The sequence below is a fragment of the Microcebus murinus genome, chromosome 2 (genome assembly GCF_040939455.1).
Source record: "Microcebus murinus isolate Inina chromosome 2, M.murinus_Inina_mat1.0, whole genome shotgun sequence".
NCBI classification, from domain to species: domain Eukaryota; kingdom Metazoa; phylum Chordata; class Mammalia; order Primates; family Cheirogaleidae; genus Microcebus; species Microcebus murinus.
The window spans coordinates 39,348,213-39,362,350 of NC_134105.1; the positions used below are offsets into that span (position 1 = coordinate 39,348,213).

The 14,138-nt window shown below is 37.4% G+C and overlaps 1 protein-coding gene across 12 annotated transcripts in view; it reads left to right on the forward strand.

Moving 5' to 3' along the window:
* The window catches only part of OSBPL9 (oxysterol binding protein like 9), a 174,162-nt gene that overhangs the window by 146,407 nt on the left and 13,617 nt on the right, over positions 1-14,138 (forward strand). For all 12 annotated transcript variants that reach the window (XM_012776195.2, XM_012776196.2, XM_012776194.2 and 9 more), the window contains 4 exons: positions 69-173; positions 4,454-4,613; positions 11,524-11,636; positions 11,750-11,868. In XM_012776195.2, coding sequence (XP_012631649.2) covers positions 69-173; positions 4,454-4,613; positions 11,524-11,636; positions 11,750-11,868 — 497 coding nt within the window. The remainder of the gene's footprint in view (positions 1-68; positions 174-4,453; positions 4,614-11,523; positions 11,637-11,749; positions 11,869-14,138) is intronic.

A 14,138-nucleotide genomic window follows, 5' to 3' on the forward strand; every position in this document is an offset into this window, starting at 1 on the left:
CAATTGCAGTCAACAGAGCGTGTGTTTGTCTTTTTGTCTAACTTATTTTACATGTTCAAATCTCCTAGAACCTGCTCAATTGTGTAAGTCAGAGCAGCGTCCATCTTCCCTACCAGTTGGACCTGTATTAGCTACTTTGGGACATCATCAGACTCCAACACCAAATAGTACAGGTATAGATTTATGTAATTCCTTTACTTAACTCCCCTTAACATTTGAAATTTGTGTTTAACCTCTGATGGGGGAAAATGGCTTGAAGAAATGTTACATATTTCTGTTAGCAATGTCTTGGTTTTACCATTATAGTTCCATACATGAAGTGGTTAACTTTTTTATTGAACCAGAAGCTTTAGTAAGTAATTATAATTTAAGTAAAATAAAATATTACAGGGTTTTGTTTGTTTACCTTAGGATTTATTTAGGGGATCTATATTGACTTTTTAAAAAATATACGCAAGTTAGACTTGCATACTCTTCTTGTAAAGGAATCAGATGATGCAGAAGAAAAGCTGAAAGTCCTCTCTACTCTCCTCGCAGTCATCTGCATGCATGTATAATATGTACATGTACACCTGTATTATGTATTTTTATTGCTGTTTTTGTTTTAACCTAAATGAGATCATATATTTCTGTGACTTGCTCTTTTCATTTAACAGAGAGCTTTCCTAGAGAGCTTTCCATGTTCATACAGTTAGGTCTAGAGCATTCTTTTTACATCTGCCTGGGTGGGCATTACTTATTTTGTTCCACTGATGGCCATGTAGGTTGTTTTCATTATTTTTTTGTTATAAGCAATACTTTAGTGATATCCTTGTATAGTGCCATTGGCACATGAGTATTTTTTTAGGAAACATATATCAGTCTTTCACTTTTAGCCAATTTTATAGCCAGGAAAAAGATACTTCATTTTATTTTGTGTTTTCTTAAGTTGTTTAGATTTATAGTCTTTATTTTTTCTCTTTTATATGCATACTATTAATGTTAGATTTATTTCTTGTTTTAAAACTGATTTAATTTGGGTTACCTGTAGAACCAAACTCAAGAAATCACTTAATCCTTTTGACTCTGTTAAACCTGGAGATTAAAACCAAAACCACTCTTGAGGAGGTGAAAGGTCAGCCCCTGTTGTTCCTCTATAGATTTCTTTCCTGGGTAGGACTTTTCCCTGTGTAATAATGAAAAATCAACCATGTGATTTTAGCCCACTTTCATATTGAATTAGTAAAGGTACTAATGCTATTACTTTGGTCTTTAGTAATATAGGCAGCTTGCCTTCTGCATTTTTTTTTTTTTTTTTTTTTTTTTTTTTTTTTTTGAGACAGAGTCTCACTTTGTTGTCCAGGCTAGAGTGAGTGCCGTGGCGTCAGCCTAGCTCACAGCAACCTCAAACTCCTGGGCTTGAGTGATCCTTCTGCCTCAGCCTCCCGAGTAGCTGGGACTACAGGCATGCGCCACCATGCCCAGCTAATTTTTTATATATATATATCAGTTGGCCAATTAATTTCTTTCTATTTATAGTAGAGACGGGGTCTCGCTCTTGCTCAGGCTGGTTTTGAACTCCTGACCTTGAGCAATCCGCCCGCCTCGGCCTCCCAAGAGCTAGGATTACAGGCGTGAGCCACAGCGCCCGGCCTGCCTTCTGCATTTTGAAAGAAAAAAATCATGAACAGTAGTTCTTAAAGCTCTTGGGAAAATACTGATAAGCAATTTGAAAAAAAAGGTGAAATGTTTTGGCTGATTTCTGTATTTCATAACCTATGTCACTTTATTCATTTAAAAAGTAGTACCTAGTGGCTCACGCCTGTAATCCTAGCACTCTAGGAGGCTGAGGCGGGCGGATTGCTCGAGGTCAGTAGTTCGAAACCAGCCTGAGCAAGAGCAAGACCCCGTCTCTACTATAAATAGAAATTAATTGGCCAACTAATATATATAGACAATTAGCCGGGCATGGTGGCACATGCCTATAGTCCCAGCTACTCGGGAGGCTGAGGCAGAAGGATTGCTTGAGCCCAGGAGTTTGAGGTTGCTGTGAGCTAGGTTGATGCCACGGCACTCACTCTAGTCTGGTCAACTCGAGACTCTGTCTCAAAAAAAAAAAAAAAAAAAAAAAGTAGTACCTAGGCTGGGTACAGTGGCTCAAGCCTGTAATCCTAGCACCCTGGGAGGCCGAGGTGGGTGGATCGTTTGAGCTCAGGAGTTCAAGACCAGCCTGAGCAAGAGCAAGACCGAAAAATAGAAAGGTCTCTACTAAAAATAGAAAGAAATTATCTGGACAACTAAATATATATATATATATATATAAAATTAGACAGGCATGGTGGCACATGCTTGTATTCCCAGCTACTTGGGAGGCTGAGGCATAAGGATTGCTTGAGCCCAGGAGTTTGAGGTTGCTGTGAGCTAGGCTGACGCCACATGGCACTCTAGCCCGGGCAACCAAGTGAGACTATGTCTCAAAAAATAAAAAGTAGGGCCGGGCGCTGTGGCTCACGCCTGTAATCCTAGCTCTTGGGAGGCCAAGGCGGGCGGATTGCTCAAGGTCAGGAGTTCAAAACCAGCCTGAGCAAGAGTGAGACCCCGTCTCTACTATAAATAGAAAGAAATTAATTGGCCAACTGATATATAGAGAAAAAATTAGCCGGGCATGGTGGCACATGCCTGTAGTCCCAGCTACTCGGGAGGCTGAGGCAGAAGGATCGCTTGAGCCCAGGAGTTTGAGGTTGCTGTGAGCTAGGCTGACGCCACGGCACTCACTCTAGCCTGGACAACAAAGCGAAACTCTGTCTCAAAAAAAAAAAAATAAATAAAAAAATAAAAAGTAGTACTTTGTATGGTCTTTGGTCTGTTTTCTATGAGGTGAAAAAGTGAGGAGCTCTTCTTTACGTACATTAATTATAAAATAAGTTATTTCAAAAGATAAAGATTATCTTCTAAAAATTATTTCAGAGCCTAACAATTAGAGTTAGGTAGATTTAAAGAATATTTGAAAATTAAATCAGAATGTTATTTATTACTTTCTTGCATGATTTTTTTCATCCTAACTTCATCTTTCTCCATCTTTCTTTACCTTTCACAAATATAAAAAAGAAATAAAGAACTAAGAAGTAATGTTTGCTCTCGTTAGTCAATCTCAGTTCTTTTATTTGCAGTTCCCAGTTAAACTCATTTTCTTCTTAGCCACATTTTCAATTGTGTGTTCACCTGGAGTATTTCCACATTACTTAATCATTTATAATTCCTAGTTTGCTTTTTCCTATTCCAGTAAGAGAATGTTTCTTTCCCCTTTTATTTCTGCTATTTGGGAAAAAAAGGAATTTGAAGTTATTTGCTAAGGTGTGAGCTACCTTTGGAATTTTCGAAGTATTACCTTTTAGGAGGCAAATTTTGTGTTGTGGTTTAAAAATATCTTTGTGACCATGTCAACTTTGTGGTAAACTGTTTTGCTCTTTTCCATAACTTTTGAACCATAGTTAAAGAAATTGGCTAAAAATTTATGAATGGCTCTGGATTTATTTTTATTGCTATCTTCAATTTCTCCCAGAACTGTGGCTCTGGCTTTTGGATTGTCAGCAGTGACTTAATAGACTTTAATCGCAAGCAGGCATCTGTAGTAGATTAGCAGAAACTGCCTAAAAGCCTTTAGATGCTCAATAAGTTAAATTGATCTTAATGTTCCGTTGGCCAGATTTATACTTTTGTTGTTACTTTATTCTTAGACAGTATACCAGAGAATCAACTCAGAGAATAGATGGTAATCATCTTTCTCTGGTTCTCCTTTAATTTCTATTGTTAGACTGTTTAGGAATAGAAGTTCTTCCCAGTCTTTTCCTTGTCTACATTCTACTCATAGTAGCCCTCTGTTTTTGTCTCTGTCTCTGAACTCCAGGTACCTGACTTATGTGGAAAATAAGTGAGGAATTTGGATAGAGTGTCTGTTTTCCATGTGACTGCCAAAAAACATTGGCTAATGTAGATGTGATACACTGAACAATATTTCAGTGTTCATGTGGTCTTGATATTCTTTCCATTTTATATTCCCATGGGCTCAACTGCTACATTTTTAGTTATCTGTATCTACAGTGTAAAATAAGGGCCTTGGCTTCTCATTGGTACTGGTATCTGTTGTGGGACTTCCAACACCAAAACTCACATAATCAAGAGATCCCTTCCTAATTTTAAATATAAAGTAATCTATAGAATGAGGACATAGCATTGTTTTCATTTTTAATATAAAAGATTTTTAAATAAGGCTGTGTCCTCATTCTATAACATGATTTGCCTTTTTCTTTGTGTAGTTTAAATACTGATTTTCTTAACAAGTAGTGTAGGGACTTCTACCAACTTAATTAAACTTTCTTAATTTCAGGACGATCTGTTTTGACCCTATTTTCCTAATTTCTTCCCCTCCAATACCAACACTTTTCTCTAATTAAAATTTTTTTTAACTTCTTAGGCAGTGGCCATTCACCACCTAGTAGCAGTCTCACTTCTCCAAGCCATGTCAACTTATCTCCAAATACAGTCCCAGAGTTTTCTTATTCTAGCAGTGAAGATGAATTCTATGATGCTGATGAATTCCATCAAAGTAGCTCATCCCCAAAGCGCCTAATAGAGTAAGTAGAAGAATAAATCATGTATCTAAATGTCTCTTTTGATTTTTAAAAATGTAATTTCATTTTAAGACTGCTATTTGCCTTATAAATCGTAATTTGATTTTAAGACTGACAGATTTGCCTTATAAATTATTATTTGGTAACAGTAAAGAAGGCAATTTATTTTTTATAGGTTTAAATTGGTATAATGGTCATGTGGGCAACTTTTTGGGGTTTTTTTGGACAAAGAGTCTCACTCTTTTGCCCTGGGTAGAGTGCAGTGGCGTCATTGTAGCTCACTGCAACCTCAAACTCCTGGACTCAAGTGATCCACCTGCCCCAGCCTCCTGGGTAGCAGGGACTACAGGTGTGCCACTACACTCAGCTAATTTTTTCCATTTTTGGTAGAGATGAGGTCTCACTCTTGCTCAGGCCAGTCTGGAACTCCTGACCTCAAGTGATCCTCCTGTCTCAGTCTCCCAGAGTACTAGGATTACAGGTGTGAGCCACCTCACCCGTTTTAACTAGCTTATTAAGCAAAGCCAATTCTGTTTTACTTCTGACTTAATCCAAATGGAATAAACAGCACCAGCTATAATAATGTGCTGATGTTATTAGTTGAACTCTGCACATTGCTATAGCACAAACATTAGGAGACAATCCAGTGAGAGCAAATAAGCTACAAAGCATTATACATCAGATAAGTTACTGTTACTTTTTTTTTGGAGTGGAGATATTCAACACCTATAACCCAGGCATTCTATTAGGTGAAGGGACGATGTAGAGGTTAAAAAGACCCCGGCTATTCTCTGATGAGTGAAAAAAAAAAAAAACAGACAAACACAAATTAAAGAAAAAGATCCAGGCAAATTTATACTCTATGAGAGAACAGACAAACATTTATAATCCAGTGGGATATCTGGTATGGTATATGGTATCTAAGTCCATTCGGGCTACTATAACAAAATTATCATAAACCGGGTAGCTTATAAACAACAGATATTTCTCATAATTCTAGATAAGACACCAGTGGATTTGGTGTTAGGTGAACCTCCCTGCTGGTTCATAGACAGTTATCTTCTCACTATGTCCTAACTTGGAAGAAAGGGGGGCGGCTAGAGAACCATCTAGGGTCTATTTTACAAGGGCACTAATCCTGTTCCTGAGGGTACCACCCCGTGACTTAATCGTTTCCCAAAGGCCTCACCTTCAAATACTGTCACACAGGTGATTAAGTTTCAGTGTATAAGGCTGGGCATGGTGGCTCACACCTGTAATCCTAGCACTCTGGGAAGCCAAGGCAGGCGGATCACTCGAGGTCAGGAGTTCAAAACCAGCCTGAGCAAGAGCGAGACCCCATCTCTACTAAAAATAGAAAGATTGGCCAACTAAAAAATATATATATAGAAAAAATTAGCCGAGCATGGTGATGCATGCCTATAGTCTCAGCTACTCGGGAGGCTGAGGCAGGAGGATCACTTGAGCCCAGGAGTTTGAGGTTGCTGTGAGCTAGGCTGACACCACAGCACTGTAGCTGGGGCAACAGAGTGAGACTCTGTCTCAAAAAAAAAAAAAAAAAAAAAAAAAAAATTCAGTGTATGAAGTGGGGGAGGGGCAGGGGCAGACAAGCATTCAGACCATAGATAAAGTAAGGATAAGCACAGCAAGCTGTTGGACAATTTGAAGTATTGAGAAGCCAGGGAAGGATTCCCAGAGGAGGGGGAGGGGATGTGATCCTAAGGTGAGATGTGGTTGAATGGAGAGAAAGGAAATGGGGATGAGGAGAGGAGGGAAAATGGAAATGTTCTCATGTAGATGGAATCCTGTTAGAATGGCCTAGAAACTAGGTGAGCTTGGTTTCTTTGGGGAGCTGTACCTAAAACTGGTTTATGACTGAAGCATAAGGTATGGTGAGCAGTTTTTAAAAATAGATACAGAAGAGAGTTGACAAGGGCCAGGGCATGAAAGAGTCCTTGAGCCTTTTAAGAATTTTGAACATTTTCTCCCAAGTGATGGCAGTTGCTGGTGAGATTTGCATTTTAAAAAGATAGATTTGCCTAAATTGTGTAGAATTGAATGCAGGGAGGTAGGATTACAGGTAGGAAGAGCAGCCAAAACCTGGTAGTAAATTGAGAAATGTAGATGGACCTGCACAAAGTTGCTAGTATTGGGAATGGAAGGAAGTGTGTGGGTTCCAGAGATACTTAAGGAAGCAGATTTTTGACACATCTTGATAACAGGTTTTCCCTCGTTAGGAAATATTTGACCTTTTTACACCATTGAATGAAAGTTAGGTAGCTACCATTGTACAGAAAAGGTTTTAACAAGCATTAACGTTTCAGCTCTAATGGTCTACAGAGGTTGCTGTGGTTAAAACTTTGGATTCTGGAATCTCGGAGAGAATGAGTTCTATGTTTTATTTCAAAAGTGTGTGACCTTGGTCAAGTTCATTAACTTATGTAAGCCTCAGTTTCCTCATTTGTAAAATAAGGATAATAAGAGTTTTAACTTCAAGGGGTCACTGTGAATATTTAAATGAGAATAATGTAAGTCAAGTGCTTAATATAGTGTCTGGCACTTAGTCACTCAATAAATAATAGCTGTTATTATAGAAAGCACATTATTATTTATTTGCTTTCATTTTACTTGTGTTTGTCATAGACGAAGTTGGCTTAGTTTTTGTTGAGTATTCTTTTCCAACTCTTCTAATTTCTCCAGGGTTGGTACTATTGCTATAGCTTGGATTTTTGCTTTTTAAGACAGTGCAAATTTGGAAATAATTATATGTGAATTTGCAAGCTAAGTACCACCAACCAGTCCTTAGACCTTTAAGGTTAGTTTCTTTTAATAAAAAATATTGGGCAGGACTCTAATTCTCTTAAGTGTGCACATGAATTGAGAAATGTGTCATTTATATACATTAATAATTGCATCATAACTGCTCAAAATCTTGACATTTATGAGGAAAATATGTTGGTTCATGAAGTTTTTTGACTTAGTGGGTCAAATTCAACTTTTGAATATGGGAAAAAAATGAAATATACTTGGTCTAGCTGATCAAATGCAGTTAAGGCATGACACTTGAGTTAAGGAAAGGAGGTCTGAATCCACAATTCAAGAAAGCCAGTTTAGCAAAAATAGTTTGGTTTAGCATTTTGGTTTTTTAATTTTGTATGTTAGGAAATAAACTATTGAGAAACTGTTAGCAGTTTCCCAGTAGGAATTTCACTTTAATTTCAAAAAAGTATTTTTATGATAAATGGATTAAAAGAAAACAAGCATTTAGAAAATTCCAAGGCATAAAGGTTATAATTGACATTTGAAAGATTTAATCATTTTTATTAAAACAGAATTAAAGACAATATCTTACACTAGACATGAGCTATGATCATAGATATAGTTGAATATCACTTATTAGTATATGGACTCATGTATCAGTCATCTAAAACAGCAGTCCCCAACCTTTTTGGTACCAGGGACTGGTTTCATGAAAGATAATTTTCCAGGGATGGGGTGGAGAGTGGTGGAGCTCAGGTAGTGATGGGAGTGATGGGGTGTGGCTGTAAATACAAATGAAGTTTCCCTGGCTGGCCCACTGCTTACCTCCTGCTGTGTGTGGTGGAGAGGGCAGTTCCTAAGTTTCATGAAAGACAATTTTTCCATGGAGTGGGCAAGGGTGGTGGTGCAGGGGGAGAGGGGTGGAGCTCAGGCAGTGATGCACTGCCCAGCTCCTAACAGGGCATGAACCAGGATAGGGCCATGGCCTGGGGTTGGGGACTGCAGCTATAAAAGCATATGACTATTTTCAGTAAGAGCTTGATGTTAATAATATGTGATTAGATCCTTATAACATGACTGATAGTCTCTGGCCACAGTTTCAGACATTCCCTTGAAATTCTTATGAAATAGAGAAATTTAAAACACCTGTTGTACCTGTAATAGGCATGCCTGCAAAGTCATCCACATGCTCGTTTGCCTCTCCTTTTCCTCTCTCTTTTAGGCTTCCTTCTCTGTGCTCTCCCAGTACCTGATCCTATAACAAACACGCAGTTCATGAACATCTCATTTGAAAGAGTCCACAGTTAAGTTTTGTGTTTAACCCACTCTGGTTTCCTTTTCTCTCTCAATTTCACACTCTCCTTATATACCTTAATCTAGAAGCCCAAACTGGTAGGGAGTGCAGATATTTTATTTGAGTAGCACAGTGTTCTGCTGACTTGTTTTTGTTTTTTTTTTAAATGGGGGCTTTAAATCTCTTCAGCTTGGGTATGCTGGCTCCAGTTCCCTATTTTTAAACTTGGCCCTATTCATATATTTATGTTCTCTGCCTAGCCTCTGTAGTCATTTGAGCTTCTGACACCTGCTGGTCATCAGCTGCTATTACTTGTTTTTGTTTTTATTTTTTTTTTGAGACAGAGTCTTGCTTTGTTGCCCAGGCTAGAGTGAGTGCTGTGGCATCAGCCTAGCTCACAGCAACCTCAAACTCCTGGGCTCAAGCAATCCTTCTGCCTCAGCCTCCTGAGTAGCTGGGACTACAGGCATGCGCCACCATGCCCAGCTAATTTTTTCTATATATATTAGTTGGCCAATTAATTGTTTCTATTTATAGTAGAGACGGGGTCTCGCTCTTGCTCAGGCTGTTTTCGAACTCCTGACCTGGAGCTATCCGCCTGCCTCGGCCTCCCAGAGTGCTAGGATTACAGGTGTGCTATTACTTGTTTATAACTCTCAGGCCAAATTTCTATCTACTATTTTCTCTGTCTTTCTCAAAAATGAGAACTTGAAAGCTTAAGTCCTCTCACTATTATTCTGTTTCTAAAGACCTGTAGTAATGATAGCTCCTGTGAATTGTGTTATTGAGCAGTGTGGTTTTCACATTTGTAAATTAGATGAAATTACATGTTGGAGAGAACTTGTACTTTGGAGCCAAGCATGCATTTTAAATGGCTTCACTATGCTCCAGCATATGACTTCGGGCAGGTCATTGAACCTCTGAGCATCTGTGTATTAAAAAGAGTAATCATGTCTGCCTCATAGGGTTGTTTTGAAGGTGATACACATAAAGTGTATGGCTCATACATACTAGATATTCAATAAATTGTTATAATTTAGAGCTTTAAATGTTTCAGTATACTTTGTATCTTTTGCTTAAATTCTAGACAACTTAGTCGGTTGCATATAAACCTTTCCTGTGTGCATATTTGTTATTGTTTGTCTTTAACTATATTCTTCATATCCTTTGTTCCATAAGGTAAATTATGGAATGGCTGAGAATTTATCCAATTTCTTTCCATTTTCAGCCTTATTGAGTATTTCACTTGGCCTGCACATGGTTTCTAACCATGGATGAGGAGAAAAAGCAAAACACAAATAGATTTGATTTTTGGAATTGCATCTAACCTACAATTCTAGTCTTGTAGGATTTGGGGTTTCAGATCAATTAATTTAAAAAATCAACTCTATTTTGATCGTGTATGAAAGAGCCACAAAACATTTGGAAGATAATTTTCATGCAGTTCTTTTATGTAATGATAATTTGATTTTTTTTGCCTAGGTCTTTTACTCATATTTTCCATTGCCTCTCAAAACTGGTGAGGTAGACATTAGTTACAGTACAAAGAAGCAATATTTAGTTACCTAAGGAGTTTTGAAAAATAGATCAAAAGAAGGTAAGTAACCAGGGCAAACTATGTTTAAATTAGAATACATAATATATTCTAATATTCTAGTGTTCTGATGCAAGCAGAGCCCAGAGGATTTTTAGGGCAGTGAAACTATTCTTTATGATATAATGGTGGTGGATACTTGTCATACATTTGTCAAAGCTCATAGATTGCACAGTGCAAAAGTGAACCCTCATGTAAACCCTGGACTTTGTGTAGTAATGATGTGTCAGTGTAGGCTCTTCGATTGTAACAAATGTGCCACTCTGCTGTGGGATGTTGATAGCTGGGGAGCTTATGCATGTATGTAGGGACAGGGAGGGAACTCTCTGCTTTCTGTTCAATTTTGCTGTGAACCTAACCTGTTCTATAAGATGAAGTTTATTAATTAAAAAAATGAAAAGGCAAGTAAGCATGGCAAACTCTGTTTAAATTAGAATGCAATATGATTCATGTGTGTAGATTTGTAATAAGAGTTATATGTGTACCATTTTATAAATATCTGTAGTATGAGAAATTTGGTTTCTATTTTTACATTTAATAAGTAAACTGTATGCCTTTCTGATATACTTTTATTTATATACAAATACATGGGTAAGTTTTGATCATAGCTACAATAATTTAATAGAAGCTTTCTTTAGACCTGTTAACCAGTTCATAAAGCTAGTTACTGTAAGTTTATTAGTAAAAAAAAGTATATCTTTTTCATTTTATACTTTCAATTACAGTTTTCTAATGACTGGAAAGAGTGTTAGTACCAGTGTGGGCTTTTATTATAGGGTCTCAAAAATATAGATGACATTTTTCTCAGACTTAATAATAGACTAATGCCAGTTTTTATTTTTGCCAAGAATTGTGACATATCTACATTTATACAAAGTAACAAAATCAGAAAATGAACTCTAGTTTTAAACTTAGATGCAGAGGCAAAAATCTCACTAATTTTTGATGACCCGTGGCTTGCCTTTCAACATGATTTGGTTGAGCACACACTGCAAAAAGCACAAGATGAGAACTTGTCATCAGACTTTACAGTTTATAATCTTGGAATGAGGGTGGCAGGGAAAGAGTCGGAAAGTGTGTGTGTGTGTGTGTGTGTGTGTGTGTGTGTGTGTGTGTGTGTGTGTGTGTGTGTGTAAAACCAGCTAATTCTAAGAGTCTAGTCTCTGTCACTATGTGGATATATTGGTTAAGTAGCTTTATAGGTTGTCTTACTATGTTTATCAATTGATTTCTTTAGCTTAAGAAAGATGTTAATGTTGTTTTAGTTCTTCTGGATCTGCCTCAGTTTTGACACACAGCAGCTCGGGAAATAGTCTGAAGCGCCCAGATACCACAGAATCACTGAATTCTTCTATGTCCAATGGGACAAGTGATGCTGGTAAGTGGCCCTTGAGAATTTAACTTTTTTTTCCTTAAAAACATTTGTAATACTGGTAGAAACATAGTTTGGCTCATTTTAACACCAATCTGACAAGATTTGTTTTATTTTAGACCTTTTCGATTCACATGATGATAGAGACGACGATGGGGAGGCAGGGTCAGTGGAGGAGCACAAGAGCGTTATCATGCACCTCTTGTCACAGGTTAGGCTTGGAATGGATCTCACTAAGGTAAGAACCAGATTTGGCATTTGCCGTAAGTCTTAACTAGTATGTGTGGATTCTCAGTGGTTGTATGGTGAGCGTGCTTATAAATATAGTAAAATGATATAACTTCTGTCTATACTTGTGCTGCGTTGTGATTTAATTAACATATATGTAGATGAGTAAACTGAAAATTTTATAAATGAATGAAATAAGTGAAGCTAGAATAATTTTATAGAGGATAGTATGTATGTGTTGTATGGATTAAGATTTGGAGTTTATTTAGGGCAAATGAGGAATAGGAATAACATTGGGCTTGTTTAGTAGTTTGGCCAAAGCTTAAAGCAGTGTTGTATACAGTGAATCAAAATGAGCAGAGTTCTGATATTGAGGTCAGAGGACCTATGTTTGCATCCTACCTCTGCTATTACCAAACTATGCGGCCTTGAGCACGTCCCTGCCTCTGTGATCTTCAGGATTCTCACATGCAAAGTGGACATTCAGTGATCTACTTCACAGGGTTATTGTAAGGAATAGAAGAGGTAGTGAATCTAAAATTATATGACACATGTTGGGTCATACAATTACTGTAGTCTGGATTTGAATTTGAATTTAAACTTAGTGCTCTAAACAGAATCCGCGATTGAGTTAAGAGACTGGTACCTTTGTATACTCCTGCCACTGTGCTAGAAGTCTCATCCTTTTAATTCTCACCACAGAACTGCAAAGTAGATATTATTGTCAATTCCGTTTTATAGATGAGGAAACTAAAACTCACAGAAGTTAAGTAACGTGGCTGAGTCATAATAAGTGGCAGACTGAGATTCTAATCTGGTCTGTGATTTTAAGACCTGTAATTTTGTTTTGTTTTGTTTGTTTTTGGTGTTTTTTTGAGACAGAGTCTTACTTTGTTGTCCAGGCTGGAGTGAGTGCCATGGTATCAGCCTAGCTCACAGCAACCTCAAACTCCTGGGCTCAAGCAATCCTTCTGCCTCAGCTTCCCGAGTAGCTGGGACTACAGGCATGCGCCACCATGCCCAGCTAATTTTTTCTATATATATTAGTTGGCCAATTAATTTCTTTCTATTTATAGTAGAGACAGGGTCTCGCTCTTGCTTAGGCTGGTTTCGAACTCCTGACCTCAAGCAATCCCCCCGCCTCGGCCTCCCATAGTGCTAGGATTACAGGCGTGAGCCACTGCTCCGGCCAAGATCTGTAATGTTTCTACTATTGCCTTTGTCTTTTAAGATGAGCTGTAGTATCTTTCATATTGGTTAAATTATTATTCTATCCAGTATCAGAAAGTTAATTAAATTTAGAATTTTTGCTTCTGTTACGACAAAAGCAACTCCAATGCTGTAGTCAGTAGTGAGCTTCATTTTGGTTTTGGATTTAAAGGGCCATTAAGAAAAAGACTAATCCATAATATTTAATACCTTATAATAAGTGTTTATAGTAGAACCTCTACCCCTAATCTAAGTGAGAACAGAAACATAAGGATAGCATTAATTTGTGAAACCCAGCATACTTATCAGGAATGTTCTGGGTAGGAGAATATTTGTAGGAGTTTTTTCCCATAATTGCTTTAATAATAATTTTCTTTCATAGCTGCTGGCTTTTCTGTGGTTGTTGTTATGAAGCAGATTCTTTTTTAGAAGTGGCCCATCCGGCTTCCTGTAGAATCTCATTGACCACGTGTCTGGGCCTAAACCAATCACTGCCAAGGGAAGTTAAATGATTGGTTTAAATGAATCCACATTCACCCCTTGAAACTTGAGAATAAGGGCTATGGCTTCCTATAGCCAGATCTGAAATGAATCCAGGTTCTTTTGGGGATGAAGCATGGATGTCAGGAGGCAGTAAAAAGTGTCTGCCATGATCAGCTTTGTAATTCTTCCTTCATATAATTTTCTCTGCCAGATAATCTGTATTTGGGTCTATAGCTACTAAAAGCTTGTTATATTATGAATGATATTATAATAATTATTACTGACTATATTAAAAATAAGCCATTAGAAATCTTTTTCAGCACAAATGGCTCTGATTGCTAACAGATTCTGAAATTTTGATTCCTTTTACACATTCCAAAGTGTCATTTCAATAATGCCTTAAATTTGTATAAGAATGTTTTCTCACTTCAGATACTTTCCAAAAAGAATTTATTCCCAAATGTTTTGTCGTTTTTAGGGATACTACAAAGTCACATCCCATTTGCCTCACTCTTCAGAACAATATATATATTAGGTCATGTATATATATATATTAGGACCTGAATGTATTAGGTCATTAAATATGAA